The 25627-nt window shown below is 47.8% G+C and overlaps 1 protein-coding gene across 1 annotated transcript in view; it reads left to right on the top strand.

The window, feature by feature from the left end:
* Positions 1-24408, top strand: part of skia (v-ski avian sarcoma viral oncogene homolog a) — a 50561-nt gene extending 26153 nt beyond the window's left edge. The window contains exons 2-8 of the mRNA XM_060057040.1: positions 14151-14270; positions 15371-15486; positions 15819-16156; positions 16377-16744; positions 18015-18245; positions 19959-20802; positions 21026-24408. Coding sequence (XP_059913023.1) covers positions 14151-14270; positions 15371-15486; positions 15819-16156; positions 16377-16744; positions 18015-18245; positions 19959-20162 — 1377 coding nt within the window. The 3' untranslated portion in view covers positions 20163-20802; positions 21026-24408. The remainder of the gene's footprint in view (positions 1-14150; positions 14271-15370; positions 15487-15818; positions 16157-16376; positions 16745-18014; positions 18246-19958; positions 20803-21025) is intronic.
* The last annotated feature ends 1219 nt before the right edge of the window (positions 24409-25627 follow it).

The raw sequence follows: 25627 nt of genomic DNA, 5'->3' as shown, positions 1-25627 counted from the left end.
GACCCCCAGGCCTTTAGTGGCCAGTTGCCAGCCCAGCCACGTAAAGCAGCTCTCTTTTGTCTTTTACGGCCCATATTTACTACCAGTGCCGCTACCTACCCCCCCATCCCCCCCTCTGCTCCCAGCCTGCACTCTCCCCAGCCCCAGAAGGGCTGTTTGAGGCGGGCTGAGGGGTGAGGGGGATGGCTGGAACAACACAACCCAAATAGTGGCTGTAAACTTCAGACTGGGCTTTACAGCCGCAGTCTACTGCCCCTCACTCACCTCCCAGTGACCTCCCATGGACTGTCCCTTTACACACACACACACACACACACACACACACACACACACACACACACACACACACACACACACACACACACACACACACACACACACACACACACACACACACACACACACACACACACACACACACACACACACACACCAAACACCAAAACACGACCCCAACTTCACCCTACCTGATGTGCCCTTTGGTTGACTTCGGTGTGGGAATGTGGGCTTTTCATATCTTTTTACACCCATTTCCCCCCCCCCCACAAACACACACACACACACAAACAGCCCCACACGCTGGTTTAACACTTCCTGCATGCCAACACCAAAACAACACCAACACACTGTTGTCATTTAAGGATTCATGAATGTTAGCTTGACCAAACTGAGAGAAGTCCATCCTAGTTGTTGCATCTATCTATTATTTATATTATTTCTATAGCAATCCTGCAAAAGGTTTTTTACCTATTAGGGAAACACAGATCTTATTTATATTTTTAACAAAATTAATATTTTTTTTAAACCCTAACCCAAAATCTACATCTATATATGTTTATTGTTTGACTGTTTCCCTGGCCAGACTGTACACATGAGCAACCAGTTTGAGCTTCCTGCTTGAAGAGAGATTGAAATCTGCCCACAGCTCTGTCTGGTTGTTACTGGTTCGGTCACTGGTTCCTCCAGATTCTCTAGTAGGTTTTCTACATAGCTCAGGGATTAAGTGGCTCTGTAGCACTCGAGTGCACTGTGTTCTGGGTTACGGGGAGACACACACACACACAGACGCCTGACCTCTATTTAACAAGTGTTGCATTCCACTGAAGCATCCACATGACATGCACTCTCTCTAACACACACACTCACACTCACACACACACACACACAGACCTCAAGCCAGAGCTATCCGGCTCTAACAACGTGCCATCAATGGAACTTAAATTGTTTGGCTCAACGCCACTCTGATCAATTCCATCGATCCGTCCCTCATGTGCTGTATACGTCTAGCCATCCCTCTCTCTCTCTCTCTTTATCTGTCTCTCTCTTCCCCAGCTCCCTGTCTCTCTCTTTATCTCTCTAAAGACCTCATAAGTGAGGCACTATTGCCAAAGGATACACCACTTACATCACTATCGCGGTCTTCGCCCCCTAGCTTTCTTTCTTGAGTCCTCTCTCTCTAGCAGTATGGCTATCTATATGGCAATTTATCAATACATTTAGATGGGTTTGGCTCTCTGTTTTTCTACAAATTTACCAAAATCCGGCATCCATTTTTTACACATAATTCCCAAGAGAAAGATAGATTTAAGCTAAATGATATTTAAATGTAAATGGTTCCCTGGCTAATGCGTTCCAATGTGTCAAGCTGTTTTCCACATCACAGGCTTGATATGTCTGGGAGTACTTACATTAAAACTTAATGGCCCCTGGAGCAGGTCAGGTCAGAATTAGCATGCTAACGCTATCAATGTAATAGCCAGGCCTTAATAACTGCCACTTTTCTCTGTATTCGGTCCCACTTTGCCTGTATGACGGCTACTGCTACCACTTGTCATAACGGAATATGTGTCCAACCCATGTCTGCATTTTGACACTGCAACTTTTTTTATTTGAAGAACCTTGACACAGACCCGAGCTGCAGATAATTTAGCATGTCGCTACACGCCCGCAAAGCTCCTGGTGAAACTGTTCAGCACACCGATTGGAGGAAAGGAGGTTATTTAGAGAGACAGATAGAGAGACAGGGCGAGATAGCTGGAGAGAGAGAACGAGAGACAATTGCCACAGGGCATGTGTAGCATCATTAGTGCCAAGTGTCTGAAAGCTGTCCGAAAACATTCCATCAGCGCCAGAGCCAGGGACCTAGCTAACAACCAGAGACCATTATAATGGTCTAGCTCTGCAAGTTAGCACTGAGTGGTAGCACTGAGCCTTAGTGCTGCACGTTAGCCCACGCAGACAAGGGGACCCTGCAGACATCCAGGACTCATGCATATGTATTGTGCCTGAACAGACGCTTGACAAGTTGGCACTGGCAGCACAATGGGAAATCGCTGTCTGTGGGTTGGCGGGGGTGTGTGTATGTGGACATATATAATGGATCAATATTAATCACATGCATCCATACACAGTTCTATCTGACTGTTTGCTGGAATACATTTGTGGGAGTATGGCAGTCGGTCCAAACTCTGAAACTCTGGTCAGCTTTTGGGCTATTGCCATGATTTTCAATGGCCCCAGAAAAAGTACAAGATCGTCCCACTGCACCGAACAGGATGTGACCTAATGTCTCTTGTTGAAACATACTTTTTCCACTTTACAGTTGCCAACTTCCTGCCCAGTAGACGTCCGTTTCCATGGCGTTTTTTTTTAAGCCGAGCCCCTTGCTTTCTAGTGGCTAGTGTGAGTTTGACATGAAGCGCTGCTTTCTGCCCTGGAGCATCGCCTATCACAGATCACTGCAAAGCAAACACTGTAATGTGCAATCAAGACCCTCATCTCCCTAGTCCCTTCACGTGCACTTGCCTTTGATTGAGAGTGAACAACAACACTTTGGCCCTGGACTTGAGTGCTAAGCTTATCACAGGGCTATTAGCTGATAGCAGCCAGGCTAGCATCTTGCAATAACACAAATAACGCAAATAACGCCAGTCACTGGTGTCACGCCCGTGGTTTAGACATCAGAGAGGCAGTTGAGCCGGGCCAGCTCCCTCTGTTGTTGACGTAAACTTATGGCCTGAATGTGAATAGACGTGGAAAGACTCGGTTGCAATTCATCTAATGCTAGCTTTGTATTGTAGCATGTACCGTAGCTGGGTCTCACACGCCCCCATCACCGCAAACCAAGTAGCTGGGACTGGGCTCAGGGCGACGTTTACAGCATGGGGACATATAGGCCAGGCCTAATTATGCCCATGATGTGGTTATCTATTCCACCGCGCACCACAAATCAACTTAAACGCGAATGCGGGGGCCTGCCCTTCCTCACAGCACCGCGCGCAATACGACTCACGCTCGCAAGCACGTGTTCCCGCCTCACCCCCCACCACAGACACCCCCTCCCTAAACACCGACCGACGCTCGCCTCCATGACCCCCCCCCCCCCCCCCCCGATGTGTGTGAGGGGGTGCCGTTATCGAGCGGTCCCTCCACCCTCCGACCTTCCACCCTCCACCCCCTAATGCGCCACGACAAACAAACGCAGTCCTCTAATAGAAGCGCACGGCCCGTCTGTGCGTGGTGACACAGGCGGCGGCTGTCTGGCCAGCGCCTGTGAGGAACCGTGTGTGTGTGCAACGAGGAAGTGGTCGGGCTGAAACCAGGTGGAACGCGGGGGCGTCCGCCCGGGCGCCGCGTCTGGCCACGGTCCGGGGGGTTGATGTTGTATATTTTTGAACCAGCTGACAGCTGACCTTAGCTTGGCCTCCCGTCAGAAAAGAGGAAGCCCCCCCCCCCCCCCCCCCCCCCGAGATGCCCTGGGCTGTGAAGGGTCCAGTGTTCTCACAGACAGGCCGAACTGGTTGCCGAGCCAACATGCTGGGTTGAGTGGGCTGGAGAGACCCGTGGTTTATCCGAAGCACCACCAGAGAAATCTTTCGCTCTTTCGTTCCTCACGCCATTTAACAGTTTAGTTTCACAACAGGCATAGATTTGAATCTCCCCTTTTGCGTGGTTTTGCCTCTCTGGAAGTATCTCCCATCGCACGCCTGGACAATCTAATCCAATCTGATCCTGCCGTTTGGCTGGAGCAGCCTTCCAGGAGCCATGATTGACTTGTCATTGTGGCGGAGCAGGCCGGGAGAATTAATGGTGGCTCATCTCACCCCTGTCGACGGTGGCTGGCTGACCTTCCGTTTAATGGTACGACTGCACACTGTCTGGTGCTGACATGAGAAAATGTAAACCCCTGCACGCACACACACACACACACACACACACACACACACACACACACACCCACATGCCCATAGACACCCACCATTGTTTAAGGACTGTGAATTATCTAAGGTGTTTTTATGCGCCGTGTAAATCATTGAATGACCATGCCTCCCACACACACACAAGCGCACACCTACACACACACACACACCTACACACACACACAGCTGCTGATCTGCACTCGGCCAAGTGGCACTTTAAACATGGAGTGGGGTCAAGGGAGCGTTCGTAGTGCCGCATAACTCGTTAGCTTACACCTTTCATTAATCTTCAAAGCATCTTATCAGCCGCCGCAGCGCTTCATGGAGAACTTGTCAGGAACAGGGACACTCGCTAGAGCTAGAGCTAGCTCAAGTGACACACTCACACATCGCATGCAGTGTCTATGCATATGCTAGCTTTGTATTGATATATATTTAAAACATTTATGATTAAAATACAAACTAAGTAAGAATGATACAAATGGTAAAAAGTAAAAGAAATCGGATTATGTTTATAAAGCTTTAAGCCTTGTAGGCAGGCAGGTCTGACGTGAAGTCTTTGGCATCTTTGCTGCGGGACCTAAGCATTGACGTTTGTCTGGGATTAGCGAGCGACTATTGAAGAGTAGAGGGCGGACAAAGGAAGGAGGTGCGCTTGAAGCCAACGGGCCAGGGAGTGTCTGCCTTGTTGATATCTGACAACAGTTTGTGTGTCTGCTTGAGTGGCAGCGGAAGATTGAGTGGAGTTTGCTTTGGATTTCCAGATGTGAATTATCGCCGTGGAGTGACGCCTGTCCCCACTAGCCTCAGCCCGGCTACCCTTTCATTTCCCAGCACCTTGTGTTTGCTTTCTTTTTTTTCCTTTCTATTCTTTGGAGTGTACGGTGCAAGGACTTGTTTGTACTCGCACTGTCCTGTGTGTGTGTGTGTGTGTGTGTGTGTGTGTGTGTGTGTGTGTGTGTGTGTGTGTGTGTGTGTGTGTGTGTGTGTGTGTGTGTGTGTGTGTGTGTGTGTGTGTGTGTGCGCATGTGTCTGTGTGTCTGTGAGCGTGTCTCTGTGTGTGTGTTTACTTCTACAACTTCACACCAACTTTGCAAAAGCATATTTACTGACAAACACACATGCAAACAAAACACGCGCGAAACAAATACACAAACACACACATAAACGCCTTCTCCGAAGTGTTTACTCTTCTCAGCCGTTCCTTTTCATAAGAACCCTCCACTCTAGGACATATCACATGCTATAATACGCCAAATCCTCAAAATACACACATGCATACACATGAACTCCTTGATTCAACTTAAATTACATGTCATTTACTTTCCAGTATTCTTAGAAAGCAGATCAAAGCCATTTGGGCTTGCTATTGCCAGCACCCCTGAAGGAGAGATTTACAGCTTTTCATATTGATATATCTTGTTAATAACCACTGAAGAATGCTGTAGAATTAAATATTAAGCCATCTATTCATTTTTGTTTTTCCTTCCATCGCTCGTGATTTTAAAAGTGTATCATAATGACATTAAAATGTGGTCACTTGTTCTTAACTAACAGTAAGCCAAAGCATGGCCACTCGGTGCATGGACACACACACACACACACACACACACACACACACACACACACACACACACACACACACACACACACACACACACACACACACACACACACACAGATCGATATGAATGTCCATTAGTGTGCGAGCACAGTGTATGTCAGAAAGTTTCAACGCACAGCTAATTCAATCATCCTGCTTTTAGATGGCTATAAAACATTTGTTGTGCTGGATCATGGAGGAGACATTACACTCGGCTCCTAGAATTATTCCTCCATTTAGGAACGGCTGGCTCCTCTCAGACCAACACCAGTCTGCTCCCACCGCTGTCTTTTCCATGCGTTTCCGCAGAAAAACAGACGCCCCCATTCAACCGACAGCTACACTACTATAGATAGCTTCTTTCTGAGCTGTTGTATAGTACAGTCCAATGTAGTTCATCTTTGTAGTCGATTCGTCCTTAGCAGTAGCACAGTTAGCAGTAGCATGTTATTAGCATCAGTGTATTAGCTAGCGTATTAGCATTAGCATTGGATCCTTCTATGAACAGCACTTGATGCCAGCATAGCATTAGCATTGGATCCTTCTATGAACAGCCCTTGTTGCCCTAGCAAGGTTTTAGCCTTGGATTCTTCTATGAACATCCGTTGTTTCCCTGGCATATTAGCATTAGATCTTCCCATAAACAACAAGACCCCTCGTCGTCGTCCTAGCCTATTAGCACATTAGTGTTAGCATCGGATCCCTCTATAAACAGCTGACCCAAGGAGCTCGAGTTCTGCCTTGGCGTGGGGAAAAGAGCTGGAAAGGTCCAGCTGTATTTACTTACCCCAACCCCTCCCCCGCCTCCACACCACCACCACCACCACCACCGCAGTGGGCCACCCCGACTTGCCTCCCCCCCCCCCTGCTCGTTCTTGCTGAGCAGAACCGCGCGACTCGCTCGCCGTTCCCACGGAAACGTTTGCCAAAGCAAATTTGGCGAGAGGAAATGGAGACCCTGCTCTTCCTCCCCCCTCCACCCCCTTCCTCTTTGCAATCCCATCCTGTCCCCCTCCTCTGTGTGTGTGTGTGTGTGTGTGTGTGTGTGTGTGTGTGTGTGTGTGTGTGTGTGTGTGTGTTTTGTGTTTCCAAAGTGTGGTTTATGATTTAAGCGTTTCTCGTGATTGTTAGTTTGTGTTTTTCCATTGTGTTGCCGCTAGCGTTACCTGTATCCATCCCCCCCGTTTCGCCACGATGGTGGTCATGGTGCTGCTAGCCTTTAGTCTAGCCTTGTCAAAGGAACAACAAATGTGTTGGGGTGGAGGAGGAGGGCGTGGTGGTCGGCTGGTAGTTATATCTAGCATCCCTGGCCTACCTTCCTGGAAACGAAGGCCGTGGTTAGATTTAAAAATAAAAAAAACAGAGCAACATAAAAAACACATGTCACAGGCACAATGTCCAGAGTGGGGTTTTATTTTCCCTCCAGAACGGCATTCATTGTCTTCTCAGTTTGAGCAAGAAAAAAAAAATACATAAGAAAAGAAAGCCATGGGGCCCTTCGGTTTTGGAGGGAAATAGAATGTTTTCTTGAAACCTGCCACATAAAATGAGAGCTTAGGGATTGTTTTGGCTAGGACTGTGGAACACACACACACACACACACACACACACACACACACACACACACACACACACACACACACACACACACACACACACACACACACACACACACACACACACACACACACACACACACACACACGGCTCCTTCTGCTCATGCTCAGTAGGAGTGGGGGGTGGGTGTGTTCCTGGTTAACAGGATAAGTAAGGGCCGAGGATGCCCTTGTTTTTGCACATTACAGAAGACCTCAACATCTGCTGTATGCACCCAGCCCGCCTCAGAACCACACTCACACGTGCACACACACACACACACACACACACACACACACACACACACACACACACACACACACACACACACACACACACACACACACACACACACACACACACACACACATGTACACTGCGCATATGTCTTGTGTGACAAGGGCCTTCAAATGTATAGTCAATGCTAGAGTATCTTAACATAACAAGAGAACAGACCTTTCTCTCCAGCGAGGCCAATACTTACTTCCTTTCATTCCCAACGTAAATGTTCCAAAAGTAAGAAAATAAAGTCCAGGTAAAGACTGACCCCACGCCCCCCTCTCCCATACACACTCAGACACACACACACACACACACACACACACACACACACACACACACACACACACACACACACACACACACACACACACACACATTTATGTGCTGAGTATAGGGGAGTATATATTGCCCTTCGTCATATCAAAGTGAATTTTATATGAGGTCATTTCGAGTGTAGTCAGCAAATCAGCTCAGTTTCGGTGCCGGAGTCCTCAACATTTTTCACAATACAGTTTTAACATTTTTCCGGAAAAAGTTCTGAAAATGAAGAAAAGATAAAAGTGATACTTGCAGTATCACTTTTTTGCAGTAGAATGGTGCCGTAGTGGTACTTTTGCACTGTGTGTGTGTGTTGTGCCATTTTCTTTATTTAACACAGAAGCCCTATTGTTCCGCCACCAAAGCCATAGCCAGGCAGGCAGGGATGCCAAAATTGGAGTCGTGTATGTTTTCAGTATGTGTGTGCGACTGTGCGTGTGCGTTGGCGTGTGTGTAATTTGTGAGCACAGTCGAGAAATCTCGAAGGAGTGCAACTCTCCACAGCCATTGCCCCAAACTCAATTTTTACAGTCTCAATGTCAGTTGGGAGATTTGGATGGCGCACACACATATATTTACAGACACAAGTGCGTATTTTCAGATGAGCACGTTGAAGCAGATCCAATGCGAGTTCTCTGCTCTCCCTCCGACGTGACTCTATTTACAGTGTACCACACAAAAGAGCGGTCGAAGCCGACGACAAACCAAACAGTTGCTTGACTCGCACACAGCTGGCTTGTTAACACCAAGGTCAACGGCTAACTAGTTTGACCTTATCGCCAGTCGCCTTGCTCCTTGGTACATACTACAGGGACGCCATGTTGCGACACCTGTTAGTTTAGCATTTTTATTCTGCGGTTGTGGCAGTAAAAATATCTCTCCCCCCGCCCCCATTTACTTTCCTTAGCTGGTTCTCAGTGCTAAGCTAGCCTGCAGGCTAGGGGCCCAGCCTATTCAAAAGTGTGGCGCCTTCACAAGACTGCCGGGCAGGTCTCAGCCAGGTCACAGGCAGGGTGCGGTGTAGGGCTCTCCCTGCAGGGGAACAGACGGCGAAGCAAACAGGTTGCTGGCCCTTTTATCTGCGTCTTAGTCTCGGTGGATGTTGGCTCGGGGCTGAAACAACCTGTTTCGCGTCGTAATGCCACGAACCATCCATCTGCAGTAAAGACTAAGCCTCTGACATGTTGTCACATTGCTGACGGCCTGACGTGGAAACCCAGCCTTGCTCAACAGGAACCGGATTCTGTAGGCCAGGGTCGTTGTCAGGTTCAGCAGCCAGCGGTGTTCTGCTCTGAGTCAAAGGCTTTACAAAACATCAATGTGTGGCAATTCTGTGAAAGTGAAAAAACGCACATTGTCCAACCGCCCCCACATTTGACCCCCGACCCTTCCACCAGGGTCAGAGCTGTGACTCTAAAGGGAAAGAAGGACATCGTACAATGTTTTTGACGAGGGCCCCTCATTGGTGGAGACCAGAGAGGTGTGCCATGACAATAAACTGTGCACACCTGTTTAACCAACCGGCTGCCTAAGTTCAGTAGTTCAGAAGCTTAGGATGAGTCAAAACTACAAAGACTTGGCAACACCCAAAGTTCAGATAATTAAAATCTATTCAAGTGCTCGCTGAGAACGGTTGAACGTTCCCCCCCCCCCCCCCCCCCCCCTCTATCTGACACCAGTTGTTGGTTGTGACCGGGGAGCTACAGATAGACGGAATGGAAGAAGAGGAGATAAAAATGGCTGATTGTGTCACTTTTCTTCTTATCTGGAGAGAGAGCTTGGCCGCCTGCCAGGAGAATCGCTAGACAATTTTCGCTGGAAGGCTTTTAGTTGTGTTGTTGCCTGTCAAGTCGGTGTTTCTCAACACCAAAGCCTTCTCAGTTACCCCGCTGAAAAATTGCCAGAGGAAGTTTCGCCTTAGTGTTTACAATGGCAACTTTTTTATTTAATTATTTTTTTATTTAACCTGCTCTCCCCTTTTCTTTACTGATTAGATGCTATACGAATAAGTGAACTTTGTCCTTATTTCTGCTCAACAGCAACACAATATATCTATATATTATTTTTTATAATATCTCGGCACATTTCCTGTGGTGGTTGTGCAACTGCGACAGCCTAGACTTGAGGTTACCGCGGAAACAGAGCAATAAATATCCTATGTCTGGCCTGGGAATGTTGCTTCACACTTTTTAAGCTCACTACCACTTATACAATTCTAGGTGTTAACATCACAAGCTAACAGGCTACCATCTTATTTTATGAATATAAGAAAACTAGCTACCATATTATTATCCCATAAGTACAAGCTAAACAGCTAGCATTTGATCCTATAAGAACTAGCAAACTACCTGCCGTAATATCCTTAGAGAAACGCCTAGAAGGCAACAATCGAATCCAAAAGTAAATGCTACCATGGGAACATCAACGTGGGAAGGCGACAGTTTGTGAGTTTTGTTAAACTAAGAGGTAGTGTGAATTGATGACTGGAGCCAGCAGACAGAGGAAGTCTTCTGCAGAATGCAGAGTTTCAAAAGACAGACGGTTTTCTCAGAAAGTGAGAAGGCTGTTGGCTGACACACCCATCCGGACACACATACACACACACACACACACACACACACACACACACACAACCACACACACACAACCACACAAACACATACTTATGACTGACACATTCACTTATAGACACACACTTACACACACGGACAGACAGACATGCAGACAAACAGACGGACAGACACATCGAGTAAGGACACACAAACTCAAGGACAACACGCACTGAAGAACAGATGTACCATTACGAACACACACAGACAGACACACACACACACGGCTGAGAGAGCTCATGACTGGAGGCTTTGTGACTTTCTCATGGTTGGCCTCCTTGTATGGCCATGGTGTGTGTCTGAATGTGTTTGTGTGTGTGAAGTGCGTGTGCGTGTTTGGTGTGTGTGCGCCCGCCTGAGGTGGGTGACACAGATACCATGTCTACAGCAGGGTGTGAGATTCCATGTATGAGCATGAGTGTCACACTCACACACACACACACACACACACACACACACACACACACACACACACACACACACACACACACACACACACACACACACACACACACACACACACACACACACACACACACACACACAGCCAGTCACCGCCTGACCCCTATATCTAACCACATGCGCACCCGCGTTGCTCGCGGTTCTAGAGCACCCTATCCTCGAGGTGTCATATCCTCCATATCTCTTCAGCGTCTTGGTCTATCAGCCAACCCTCCTAAATATGATAGATTCTAAATTAAATGACAGACGCATTTGCTGTTGTGTCGTATCTTATAATGATATCAGGCCATTTATGAAGGCTAAGTATGCTTATTATCGGTACATATTTATAGATAATATGTTTATAAATGTCCATACAGTATATACATGTGGAGACACATCCATATCTACAAATAGGCCTAATATATAGATATGTATTTATATATATCAACATGGTGTACGTTGAAGTGAATTTGAGAGTGACAGATGCATCGTTGTACATGAGTGCCAACACCTGTGCCTTTGCTGAGTGTGTGTTTGTGAGTGTGCGTGTGTTTGTGTTATGTTATCCGGTTCTGTAATGCTCTTCCTTTTTTTTAAGTCTCCCTCTCTGTCTGTCTGTCTCTCCATCTGTCAGTCTTTGCGAGTCATTGCTTCCCCCCCCCCAGTGTGTCTTGGTTTGCCGCCATCGGGACCAACTGCTCTGTAATCTAGAGACACAGATTACCCCCCCCCAATGCCCCACCCCCCACCACCCTTGGCTCAGTCAGCCAATCGTTGACCCGAAACGTCATCCACTGTTTCAAGATTATCTCTCCCCCACCTCCTTCCGAGGAGTTCTGTTGACGCTGGCAATGGTTAATCCACAAGACACCAGTGGGCACGTGCAATAGGCCCATTCAGGCCTTAGGGACTCCAGTGTGTGTGTGTGTGCGTGTGTATCAGTGCCGGCAGATTAGCAGAGTATTCTTTCTCTGCTAACTCTCACCCTCTCTCTCTCTCTGTCTCTCTCTGTGTGTCTGTCTCTCCCAGTGGACGCGCTAGCCGGCTAGCCATGCTAATATGCAGGGCGGATTATCTTGTGTGACATGACCTACAACTACAAACCCAATGCGGTTGCTAGCTTCACCGCTACGCTACCCGCGCACCGAATGCATTCCCCTGGTTCGCTTCGGTCCAGACCACCAGACAAGACCCACTTAGACCTACTAAGGGAGGCCTTTACTGCCGTCCTGACACCAAAATACTCACATCACCTTAGTACAACTTGATGTTGAACACGTTTTTGAATAGCAAAGACGCTTAGATGATGAGCGCGTCACTATCATAATACGATCCGCTCACATCCCGCAGCAGCGATGTGGCTACAGCCGAACACTAAACAACGCATACCTTTAAACAAAGTCTACCGTGCCTTGTGGCCCCCACCTCATGTATGCTCAGAGCGTTTAGAGGTCGTCCAACCTGTATAACACTAGAGCAGAGTAAACGTTATCGGTCAGACAGGTGAGCTCCACGCCCGGACGAAGGTCAATCCAAGGAACTCGTTTTTCTCTGTTTTAAAAATAGAACATCAACATCAAGTGGCCGTTTGGTCATGATGCGTCTCAGAGGATATGATTGTTGGTGAGCTGGTTGAGCCACTGCCAGGTAACCCTGGTGATCCTCTGGGTGTCACGGGTGTCAGCACGCAGTCTAGCCACGCTTATTGTCCCCACTATGCCGGCTTAACGCGGTCTCCCGTTACAGGAGGGCCAGGCAGCCAGCAAGATCCCAACATGGTCACGCAGACAGATGGACAGAGGAGGAGAGAGGGAGGGAGAGAGAGAGAGTTTATAGTGTGGGAGGGAAGTTGAGATACTAACTCCTATTAGAAAGGGCCACCTGTTGATGTCTCTTTGGAAACAAAATGAGGCACGTGTTTGGTTTGTGTGTGTGTGTGTGTGTGTGTGTGTGTGTGTGTGTGTGTGTGTGTGTGTGTGTGTGTGTGTGTGTGTGTGTGTGTGTGTGTGTGTGTGTGTGTGTGTATAGACACAGTAAGCAATGTGTCTAGGGAGAGTGCTGCCACCTGTACAGTGGATGGACACCAGCCGCCACCTCCCTCCACCGTCACCACATTGGATTCCTTCAAGAAACACATGCACCAGAACCAATAGAAAGAGACACAAGGGGGGGGGGAGATAGAGAGAGAGTAAGAGAGATAAAGATAGACAGATGGCTGAAACAGCGATAGAGACAGACTTTCCACCATACTTGTAGAGACAGAGATAGACAGAGAGAGATAGACAGATAGAAAGACAGAGACGGACAGGCAGAGATAGAAAGAGCAACAGAGAGAGATAGAATACGGAGAAGGGGAATAAGAGAGAGAAGGCTGATAATGTGTGAAACCACCCGCCCCCAGCTCTTGTTCTGTTGTGTCATGGTGTACAGGCCTCCGCTCATGCGTGTGACCTTCAGACCACCAGGGCATGTCCCTTCTGCCTGGGGTGTGTGTGGGTGTGGGAACATTTAAATGAAATGAAACCTAAGCACCTGACCTTGAACAGAAATGGATACAGTATATGTACAGTATAAAGTGGAGTACTATGAGTTTCCTTATCGTGCGAGTCGATGGCTGTTTATGTGTTTGTGTATGTGCCTGTGTGCGTGCGTGTTTGTGTATATGGCACACACACACACAAACTCACACACACAAACTTTGTGTGGCAGCCAGTGACAGCCACAGCTAAGAAGATGAGATCATAGTCACAACAGATCCCTCCTTGTCTGTCCGTCAGACAGACTCACAGACAGTGTGTGTGTGTGTGTGTGTGTGTGTGTGTGTGTGTGTGTGTGTGTGTGTGTGTGTGTGTTCTTAGTTTGCCTGTATGTGTTCAAGCAAGTGCACTTATACACGGCCACTCCCACGTTATCAGGCACATGGAGGCAATCATTGTTTCATTCTCTTGAAAAAAAAGAATGTGAACATAAAATAACAGGCAGTGGCATTAACTAGCTACTAGAGAATTACCCTGAAATGCTAAGCGAATGTCAAAGCGACCATATAATACTCAAAGCGAAATATTAATCTCTAAACTCTTCTCTATTCTCTGTTTCCAGGCAGCTGATCCCATTCCAGCCAAGAAATTGAAACATGAAGACTTCCTGTCATCGCCCCCATTGGCTGACAAGGACAAGACACCCGATTGGCTACGCTCCCTCTCCGCCTCTGCCAATAAGGTGAGCTAAATAGGTCTTGGTTTTTTATTGCGTTTGTACATTGCATCCGGGAATATTTTTGAAAACATCAAAAAAATCTTAAAACATGTCTCTTTTAGTTATGCTTTCTTTGATTTTCCCAATGTGTCTCCTTTACGGCTTCAATCTACCTCTGAAATATATCGCTGTGAATCTCGGATTTGATAAAACTTAGGCGTACGGTGTAAATACAGTCGGATTGTTGTGATAGTCATACGGCCCGACTCCACAGTGGTCGTCGGTACGGATACGATTTGGGGTGCTGCCATGACAAACTTTAGAATGAGATTTGGGGTGCTGCACTCCTCCCATGACAAACTTTAGGATGAGATTTGGGGTGCTGCACTCCTCCCATGACAAACTTTAGGATGAGATTTGGGGTGCTGCACTCCTCCCATGACAAACTTTAGGATGCGATTTGGGGTGCTGCCATGACAAACTTTAGGACGGATGGACGGCGGATGAGGGACGGGGCTTAAATTTAGACCTGCCGAGCTGCGCTGCCGAGGGGAAACCAGAGAGCAGTCGGGGAGGCTCTGTGTATTCCCTTACCCAGCCCGCCTCCTGAGGTCTGGGAGAACTGTAACCCAACATCACCCAAACACCATGATAGATGGGCCCGCGCGACGATCGATACCCAACAATTCACAGCTCCAAATGTCCTTGCCTGTGTTCATGAAGTGTGAAGTGCAGCATTTACACTGCACACTAACCACTGCCTTGGTTAGTGAGGTTCCCCCCCCTTCACTGTAAGCGCTTTGAGGTTCCAGAAAAAAAAGCGCTATATAAATTCAATGAATTATATTATTATTATTATTATTAGCACTCAGGGATTCTATCAATGAAAGGTGCTATACAAGTGAAAGTAAAAGTCTATTTTTGATGACTTGCTTTTTGTCCCGACCTATTGGACCCATATTCGTGTTGTTACGAGCTGTGTTTGTTTTGTACTTTGTATTCATTGTGTGTGTGTGTGTGTCTGTGTGTGTGTGTGTGTGTGTCTGTGTCTGTGTGGGTGTGTGTGTGTGTGTGTGTGTGTGTGTGTGTGTGTGTGTGTGTGTGTGTGTGCGTGTGTGTTTCAGGGTCTTAACTGCATCCAGCCCAGGCAGAGGCCCTCAGCGTTCAGACCCTGGTCCCCGAACATCTCGTCTGCAGACAAGGAGCCCTCCGGTCGGCCCCTGGCCCTGCTGAGAGACGGGTGAGTCCGGCCACCGCACCCCCCACACTCTGATCCAAAATGGCTGACAGGGCTCTCTGTAGAGGGGGCCAGAGGAGCAGCTGGTTCGTGTCAGTGAGATAAGAGACGGTTTCCAGAGAAGGTCCAAACCCAACAATGTGCCTGCATACCCACACTGAAATGTCTCTCTCTCGGTGTGTTTTTCTCTCTCAATTCCTTCCTACAATTGGCACGTGGCCAAGCCACGAGGATATACCCATAAGAAAATGAGAAAAAGAAAAAGGAGAAAAATATGTACAGTATAAAAACGAAAACAAAACGAAAAAGTACTAAAAAAACATCTTTCCCCTCAGTTTCTACAACTTCAAGACCTTGGAGAGCGCTGTGGCCCCCAACGTCGCCCTCACGCCGCAGCCCCTGGGCAAGGCCCCGGAGCCCGTGTCCCCGTGCGTCCCCAGCACCTCCCACCCCAGCGGAGGGGAGCCCCCCGGGGAGGAGGCCCACGCCCCCGCCCGGCCCCGCAAGAGGAAGGCCACCGGAGGGGAGCAGCACCCGCTGCTACCCCTGGCCCCCCTGCTGCTGCCTCTGGTGCCCCTGGTCCCAGAGCCCTGCTGCCCGCCCCCTTCCTCCGTCTGCAAGCCCCCCCAGGACGACTCGGAGGTGGAGATCGAGGTGGAGAACCGCGATGAACGTAAGTGGCGGTTCTCTAGCGGTTCTCTAACCCCGACGATGTATCCCAACCCCCGATCACATTTAGAAACATGGCCGTGTACCCGCGGGTACACGGCCATGTTTCTAAATGTGATCGGGGTTGGGATACATCGTGTGTTGCTGACCACATCCGGTCCACTGCCGGGTAAACCTCAACCCCACTCACCTCCTCGCCCCCCTTCTCCTTCTCTCCCCGACAGTCACCTCCTCGCTCTCCTCCCTCTCCTCGCCCTCCTTCACCTCCTCGTGTGGCTCCGCCAAGGACCTGAGCTCTCCGATGGCCCACGGGCCGCCGGCCCCCCTCACCCCCGCCCCCCTGACCCCCGCGCCGACCCCCGCCGCCGCCGCCGCCGAGTCGTCCCCGACGCCACCCGCCCCCACGGGCCCCGTCCCCGCCTCGCTGGAGTCGGGGCTGGAGGCGGAGCTGGAGACCCTGCGGCAGGCCTTGGACGGGGGGCTGGACTCCAAGGAGTCCAAGGAGCGCTTCCTCCACGAGGTCGTCAAGATGAGGGTGAAGCAGGAGGAGAAGCTGGGCTCCGCCCTGCTGGCCAAGCGCAGTCTGCAGCAGGTACATGGAGACACACTTAGCAGTGTACATGCTGTCCACGAGAGATGCACACTGACACCCAGCGGTGAACACACTGTACACGAGATATACACACACACACACTGTACACGAGATATAACCACACACTGTACACAAGATATGTACACACACTGTACACAAGATGCGTACACACAGTACACAAGATATGTTCACACTGTACACAAGTTACGTATGAACACTGTAGGAAAACTGTGTAGGAACACTATACACAAATAATACAATCACGTGCACACACACACACAAACACAGACAAATGTTCACGCACACAAAAAAAAAAGGCACTCTCACACACACACAAGGCAAACAGACACATACACACATGTCCGTAAGCCTCCTAAGACGACCCACATCCTAAGTCAGTAGAAGGGGCCAAAAGGAACGTCGGGACACCCAGTACCCACACTACCAGGAACCCACCGGCTGGAGGGAATCAGCAGTTGTTTCTAGGAGCAGCTTGTGGCCCCTGGGTCCAGGCAGGAGATAACAATGAGAGAGGATGTTGACGGGCTGTTGTGGAACAGCCTGGACTTCCACTGGTTTATTTTAGTCCTGGAGCCTGACCAAAACACCCACACTGAATGGGTCCGTCATAGGAGGGGACTTTAGCCCGCTTCCTAGTGGGGATATTTCTGTTATTTATAGCCATTCATTTATGTGAGGCATTTATTAACATATTTATTCATAGTTCATGAATATATGTATTAATATATTTATTTATATATAGCGAATAGCGAGATGTAACGCTGGGGCAGCGGTGGGTGGGTGTTGGCATGCGCTGCTACGCATCTGTCTTCAGGAAACAACAAGGCTCCATCACAGACAAGTGTGCCGTTCACTCTTGGTTCCCATGAGTAGCTTACGGGCGTGTTTTGACACACACACACACACACACACACACACACACACACACACACACACACACACACACACACACACACACACACACACACACACACACACACACACACACACACACACACACACACACACACACACACACTTCACACTCATTCTCAGTGGAAAGACATCACACTTCTCTGAGTAATATTCAAACCGCCAATTCAGAAAGTTAGTCACTTGAAACTCAATACAAAGTTATGAATTGCACACTTCAACACCAAACGAAAAATCCCCCTTTCACTTGAACGAGCCTCAGCTCCATCCCTACTCGTCCAGACACTAACCCACTGCCGTGTCCCCCCCCCCCCTGCGTGTGTTTCTGCCGCACCAGGAGCTGGAGTTCCTGCGCGTGGCCAAGAAGGAGAAGCTGCGCGAGGCGACGGAGGCCAAACGCAACCTCCGCAAGGAGATCGAGCGTCTGCGCGCCGAGAGCGAGAAGAAGATGAAGGAGGCGAACGAGTCGCGCGTGCGCCTGAAGCGCGAGCTGGAGCAGGCGCGGCTGCTGCGTGTCTGTGACAAGGGCTGCGAGGCGGGCCGCCTGCGCGCCAAGTACTCGGCACAGGTGTGTACTACACACACACACGCGCGCGCACGCGGATACACACACGCCCAGAGCCAAACATGCACGTGCATCTATGGCTGGTTCTTTGAGCCTCATTTTTTCACAGCGAGTAAAGCCAGGGTACTGGTGTGCGTAGTGTACACACACACACGCACACACAGACAAGCATTCATGTGCACGCATGGCTGGTTCTGTGAACCTCCGTTTTGGCTATTTTTTACCTGGCCTTACCCACAGCGGGTAAGGCCAGGGTATTTCTTTATTACCAGGGTGTAGAGTCCCGACCAACAGGTGCTGGGTTTCAAGTCTGCGGTCTAACCCCTACACGCTGCTTGATGACATGCATCGGAGCACACTGTGTGTTTGAGTTCACAGAGTAATGCCTGCAGAGTCACTTAATAGTCGTTGAGGTAGATCTTGGCCACCGTGCTTCTAGTTGTGCAGAGACAGGTCTAATGCTAGGCAAAACCGGGCAAACTGGCCAGTAGGATCTCAAGATCTGCAGATTACCAGCCTGGAGGTGTACTCATCACGTCTAAGGTAGTTCCGCGGCCGCCCATGAAGACGTCTTTGTTCTGGTCGAGCTGGACATTTTGGGATTCCTTTCTGTAGATGATCGAGTGTATATGTGTTTATATAATTATTATTTAACTTTTAAATGTTTCATAATTAGTTGTTCGCTTCATAGTATTCTCTGTTATTTCTTCTGCCTCCTTCTTCTAGTTATCATCATTTATATTTAATTTAAACTGGCAGTAAACTAGTAGCCATAACTCCACTCCATTGGTACATATGGCGATAAATAATAATAGGAATAGGGTTTCTAGTCTTGAATAGCTATTTGGGCGGTTATGTTGGAGGTCAGAGCCGAATCCTGAACAGACATTGGAAGGGGAGGCAGGGAGGGTGCCAATCAGATGAAAATAAACAAGGGTGTCGGTCTGGCTGTCTCCCGGTCCACACAGAGCCGCCAGACTGCCATTTTGGAAACCCGTCATTTAGAAAGTACATCCGTGGAGGATCGCTGATTGTTTGGCTGTGGCTTGGGGGCCTGTCTGGTGGAAATGCGGTGACAGAACTGACAGCACTGGGAGACAGGGTTGTTTTTAGGCTTGTCAGATGCTGTGAGTGGGGAGGCTTGTGTATGCCTTTGGCATGTTGTACAACCGTGTTGGGATGGTGCCTCGAACAGTGTGGCAAACGTATGGAACGCTTATAGTGGGAAATGTCACAATAGAAGAGACGGATTAGCAACATGGGTGGCAAATACCCCTGGATTTGGGATGGGTAACCATTCTAAGTGATTCTAAAAATAGAGAAATTAAAGAGAAATTCGATTTTTCTTTTCTTTAAGGGACAAAACCGAACAAGCTGATTTTGCTCCGCCTGCCAGCATTGGAAGGCCTCGGCCAATTGAGTTTACAATTGAAATAACCACATGATTGATCGCATCAGAGCTGTGTGGGGGAAGAGCTCAGGCTACTTTCAAGTGCCCTTCCCCCATTTAGCGTGCTAGCATTATAGCCACGTGCAAGATGAGTAACCCTATGGAAGTACTCGGAGTCCAAGTGCCAGGTCAAATGCCAAGTCGAGACCAACACTAAGCCATGACATGTCTCGGTGCGCTGTAAAACTAGAATAGCATAGCAAGCTCCTCAACAGAGAACAAAGTCATTGAACATCAATTGAACCGAGTGTGTCTCCCTGTTCCAGATCGAGGACCTCCAGATGAAGCTGCAGCACGCCGAGGCCGACCGCGAGCAGCTCCGGGCCGACCTGCTGCTGGAGCGGGAGGCCCGGGAGCACCTGGAGAGGGTGGTCAAGGAGCTGCAGCAGCAGCTGTGGCCCAAGTCGGCCGTCCTCGCCAACATGGACGGCGCCCCCACGCACAAGCACGCCGCCGCCACCAGCAACTGACACTGCTCCACCTCCTCACCTCGCATCGCCGCATTCGTCACACACCGACCGATCATCACCTCCCTCCGGACCCCCTCCCTCTCCCTCTCCCCCTCTCGGACCTCGACCTCCTCTCCCCCCCTCCGCCACGGCTTCTCTTGCCCCACAAACTCAAGGAGGGACAGCCCCCGGTCGTGACGGACCACTGCCCTTTTTTTGTTTTGTACGGTGAATCCGCTCACGCCCGGCGGGGGGCCTGTCCCTATACACACACCCCCCCACCCCCACCGACGCTTGGGCTCTCCTGAATCAAACAGGGGTGGAGACCGGGGGGGGTAGAGAGACCGGGGAGACATTAAAAGACGTCTGTCGGGCAGGGGGCGGGACCAAAAGAACACATGACTAGTAGCCCACACGAGCACTGAATATAACGGTAGTAGTTGTTGTTGTTGATCAAAGACACAGAGCTGGCCGGCGATGATGAGAGGAGCCCGGCAAGGCGTTGTTGCTCAGTTGCGTCGGTGTGGGGGGGGGGGGGGGGGGGGGGGGGGCGAACGCCGGTTTAGGGGGGAGACGTCGCGGTGCTATCATAGATGGCGATGGAGACGACGAGAAAGAACTATGAACCGGTGCTGTGCTCGAACTCTTTTTGGTGGCGTCTGTGGACGGCACGGAGCAGCGAGGGTCACGGAGGGGGGGGGGGGGGGCCTGACCCGGGATTGGGATCCCTTCACTCCCACACAGTTATCCTTCAATTGCCACCCCCTCAACCCCCCCCCCATCCATCCATCCTCTCCCCTACACCACAACACAGAGGGGAGTCACGCGAGGATTACCAGAGACTACACAGCGATATGTAAAGAGATTGAAAAAAAAGACACAAGTTGTTGTTGATGTTGTTTCTCTGTGCTGTCGGAGCTTGGAGACGAATGCAAGGACACAGACAAGAAGAGATAGATGAGCAAAAAAAAACACAAGGATAAAATGCCAGACACAGTGTCCACAGTGCCACCCCACCTATAGTTTGTACGTCCTGAAGGAAGCCGCTCACCGACGTGTGAACGTCTAATCACCTTTGATTCCGATTTTATTCGTCTTTCTATTCTCGATTCGCATAATTGTAATTCTCTTCTTTTTCTTTTTTTGAAAGGGTTTAAGAAAGTTTGCTTTTGGGTGGAGATCTGTTTTGCAAAGTCTGTATTCCCGTCCAAGAACCTTTCTTTCAGCACTTCCTGATGTCCCAGAACACTACATTCACGTGAACACACCCACGCAAACATACATGTTAGGCAGCCTGTGACATCAGAAACGAGGTGTTAATCTCTGAAGACAACTGGAATTGGAAACATCTGTGTCAATGCTATATCGCCGATTGCTATCATTTTAGGACTGGCTGTGTCAAGCCCTAAGCAGGAACCACAAAACATTCATTTTTAATTAAATTATGGTATGTAAATAGAAGTATGTGTTTGTTTCGTTTAATTTCCTTCCTTTTTATCAATGAATCGCACTTTGTCATAGCCGGTGGGATACAGCGCATCGTCAATCCAACGATCGCTGTCATCTCCTTAAAAAAGAAAACTAAGAAACTCCCCACTGACATGCTATAAGTTGGTTAAAATCATCCAAATGAAGACTAAATTAAAGTTTCATACTAAATTAAAACAAAAATTTTAATAAAAACAAAAGAAAGGAGTTACTTGGTGATGCAGTCTGGGATTATTAAAAAATATATATTATTATCATTATGAACAGCAAAAACCGTTCCAATCATTTCCCCCCCAGCCCACAAGCCTAATTCCAATTCCACGAGTCATGAGGGATTGTCGAAATGGATATAATTACAGACTTGGGTGAAACACGTCAGTAAAGAGCCCGGAAGCAAACATGTTAACTCCAGTGGTTTTGATAAGATTTTCGATTTTTGTTTAAAAGAAGATCTAAAAACAGCTCCGATCACACAGTGGGCTCCACACAGTCTACATGTACCTTGTGTTGATGCCATTTTGTTTTGGTTGTTGATGGTTTAAATGTGGGGATATTTTATTGCTTGTCTGTTATGTTCACTCTTTTTCAATAGAAAACTATATTTTTATGCATGACATTTGAGAAGGTTTGCTATCCATATAGTCAATATCGGGCATTGATACTGTACGTTTAAAGGTTTATTGTGTTACGCAGTATAAAGCTATCTGTCTTTACTTAGATGAGAGAGAAAAGATTTAAGGATTTTTTTTTTATACAAACATCATAAATAGTATTGACCTTATCGTAAAAAAACACACAACTTTGCACAGGCAACAAAAACAAAAACAAACAACGTTCAAATTGCAATGCTGGACAACCTCAAGTGCCTGGACGTAGGCGATGGGTTTCCAGAGCAGGAGCACTGATGTCGCCACTGTCCTCGCAGAGCTAGGCATCCAGAGTTCAGTGTCGCTAACTTAGCGAGGCTAGCTGGCGTTGCTAACCTACCAAAGCTATCTTAGCGACACTGGTTTAGCGTTGATAGCTCAGCGTCACTAAGACGACCGTCTCTGGCTTGGAGTCGCAAAGCTCGGCGTCGCTGGTGCACGTGTGCGAACGAAAGCTGCGTGCCGCTACTGTGAAGATTAACACTGTAGTGAGATGTCAGTGCGCTCAAACTAAAGAAGTCTAGAACCTTCTCATAATAATAATAATAATAATAATGAAACAATCACCATGCTCAGCAGCTCTTTTCTAACAGTATTTCTCAAACAAGTTTACAAAAACGTTTCTCGACAGTATGTGTTGGACTTTCTTTTCACCGTTGGAAAGAAAACAACTTAATAATTGCTTGATGCGAAATGCTTTTTTAGTTTTTTGAATGAGTGTTTTTTTTTTTGCTTCCTTTACAAATCAATGATTATGCATGCAAGACGTTTTTCTATACATACAAAGTAAACAAACAAAAAAAGCCACTTGTACCGTTGCGGGAGATGGTTAATTGTTTCTCTTGGTTGTATATACAGGCCTTCCCTTTTATTCACAATCTGGTCAACCTGCCTCGAGGTGAGCGGGCTGATTGCAAAGAGGGGCTTACATTTATAGCTTATTTCTTAACCAACACGACAAAGTCCATCGTTGTTAAGAGTCTGCAGTTTAAAACAGACCTAAATTGGTACATTTTCTAGTTGTTTTTACACTCAGAGGACTTGATGTCCTTGCTGTAGTTTACCTTGCGCATGGTTTTCTACAACAGTGAGGCCAAGAAAATAAAATAAAACATTTGGCTTTTGGCACTCCCTCAGGCGAAAATTGTAAGTTTAACAACGTTGTTTTCTAATCAAAAATGATTTTGCTAAAAAAAATGGAAAATAAGCAGCAATAATAGTCCATATAAAGACAAAGTAGACAAAATACTAGCCACATTTGAATAACAATTTACAAATGTAAATATTTTTTTCATTTGACAATATTGTATAATATATGTACATGGTGTTTTCATTTCTTTTTAAAAAGAAGAATTTGTTTCTTACAATAGCTGTCTTGTTTTCATTTGTTTGTTATGTTTTGTAATTTACGTTTTTTAACTGAGAACGGTGTTTCGGGGGAAAACAAAAATGATCGCAGTTCAAACAAGAATACCCCTGACATACACACAATGTTATTCACCTGTTTTCATTTTCTTTTCTTTTTTTTTTACTGTAGTCTTTATATCGAATGGCTTTTTTTTCCCACCAGTTCATATATATATATAAATATATTTTTAACATTATCTTCATCAGTATCCAAAAGCTGACCTGTGCTAGGGAAAATACGACAGGTTAAAGGTCAAGACTACGCCACCCGTGCAAGACCCCCCCCCCCCCCCACCCCCCCCCCCCCAAGACCCCAACCCCCCACCCTCGCCCCCTGTATCCCACTAGCCCTACTGCTGCTGCTAACGCTATATACACTCATCATTCTAGAAATATTTTTTATCTAAGAGGTAAATGTAAGCTCTCCATTTATTAATGCCACATATACAGTATGAGAAGAAGAAGGAGGCTTGGCTTATTTACTGATCTCCTGTCCTCCCCCTCTCTCTCTCTCTCATCCTTTCACAGCTTTTTCTTCTTCTTTTTTATACCCCCCTCCCGCCCCCCCCACCTCCAACTCCCCCACCTCACACCGGACTATAATGTAAAGTAAAGGTCTTTATGAGATTATGTTTGAAAATAGTTATGCTTATATACTACAGTGACTGAATGTACAGTGTATAGTTCCCATATCAGAAATAAAGTGGTTTGTCCAGATAACTGAGCCCCTGTCTCTTGTATTCTCATGATTTATCATTTCATTCATATCCTTGCAGCTAGATTTTATTAGACGCTCACAGTACAAATACAGATATTTAAATATTGGGAGCTTGAGAGAGGTACAAAATATTTTTTTTAATAAAATTGAATTTACGTTTTATAGGATACGTTCTCAAGGATGATAGTTCAGGCTTTAAAGAATCAACCACAGAGAGAGAGGGGGAGAAATAAAAGAGACAGAAAGAGGATAGAGAGAGGGATGGGAGAGACAGAAAGACAGACTGGGGGGGAGAAACAGAAAGACTGACAGCGAGGGGATAGAGAGAGGGATTTGAGAGAGAAGAAAGGACTGGGGAGAAACAGAGAGAGACAGAAAGAGGATAGAGAGAGAGACTGAAAGAGGAACAGAGGGGGAGAAACAAAAAGACAGAAAGAGGAAAGCGACAGGGAGGAAGAGAGCAGGAGATGGAGGCAGAAAGATAGGGAGAAAACGAAATGGAGGAAGGGAGAAGGAGAGAAGGGGTGAAGAGAGACGGGGAGAGAACACTAGTGATAACACTGGTGCTTGCTCGCCTACCGATGCCCACTCCGCTTGAGCAGTTCAAGTAGCATTCATTACTGTGTGTCGCACACACACACACACACACACACACACACACACACACACACACACACACACACACACACACACACACACACACACACACACACACACACACACACAGTGCTGTAAGGGTGTGATTGTAGTCTCAGAGCATCCTGGTGAAGACCCTCATTCGACCGTCCTCTAACTGCTGGACCTGAAGCCTCCTACATCTTCCTCATCCTCGTCTTCCTCTTCTTCCTCTATATGGCCCTAATATAAAATCCAAGTCAATAAACCTGGGACCGGGGAAACCACCTGTTTCCCTTTTGATTACGATGATATTCTCTGAAGTACAAGCATGGATCGCTTCAATATATCAATATCGGAGCAATCGTGAGTCAGAGTTTCCGGTAATGAGGACGAAGAAAGACAGTAGGAGGGGTAGGTCAGTGAAGTTGTTCGGATGTTTGACTCCAAGTGGAAAAGTACAGAGTGTGAACCCTTGTGTCCACAGTGAAGTGTCTAGGGGGGTGTGACTCCCAGTGGAAAAGTACTGAGAAAGAACGTCCACCGCCTAGAAGGCTATGGACACACGGACCTGCTCATAAACGACATCTGAATTCACTGCAAGTCGCTGC

Source organism: Gadus macrocephalus, chromosome 1, assembly GCF_031168955.1.
Source record: "Gadus macrocephalus chromosome 1, ASM3116895v1".
Classification (NCBI taxonomy): Eukaryota; Metazoa; Chordata; class Actinopteri; order Gadiformes; family Gadidae; genus Gadus; species Gadus macrocephalus.
The sequence above is the reverse complement of the archived record's forward strand: the minus strand, read 5'-3'. Positions and strand labels throughout refer to the sequence as shown.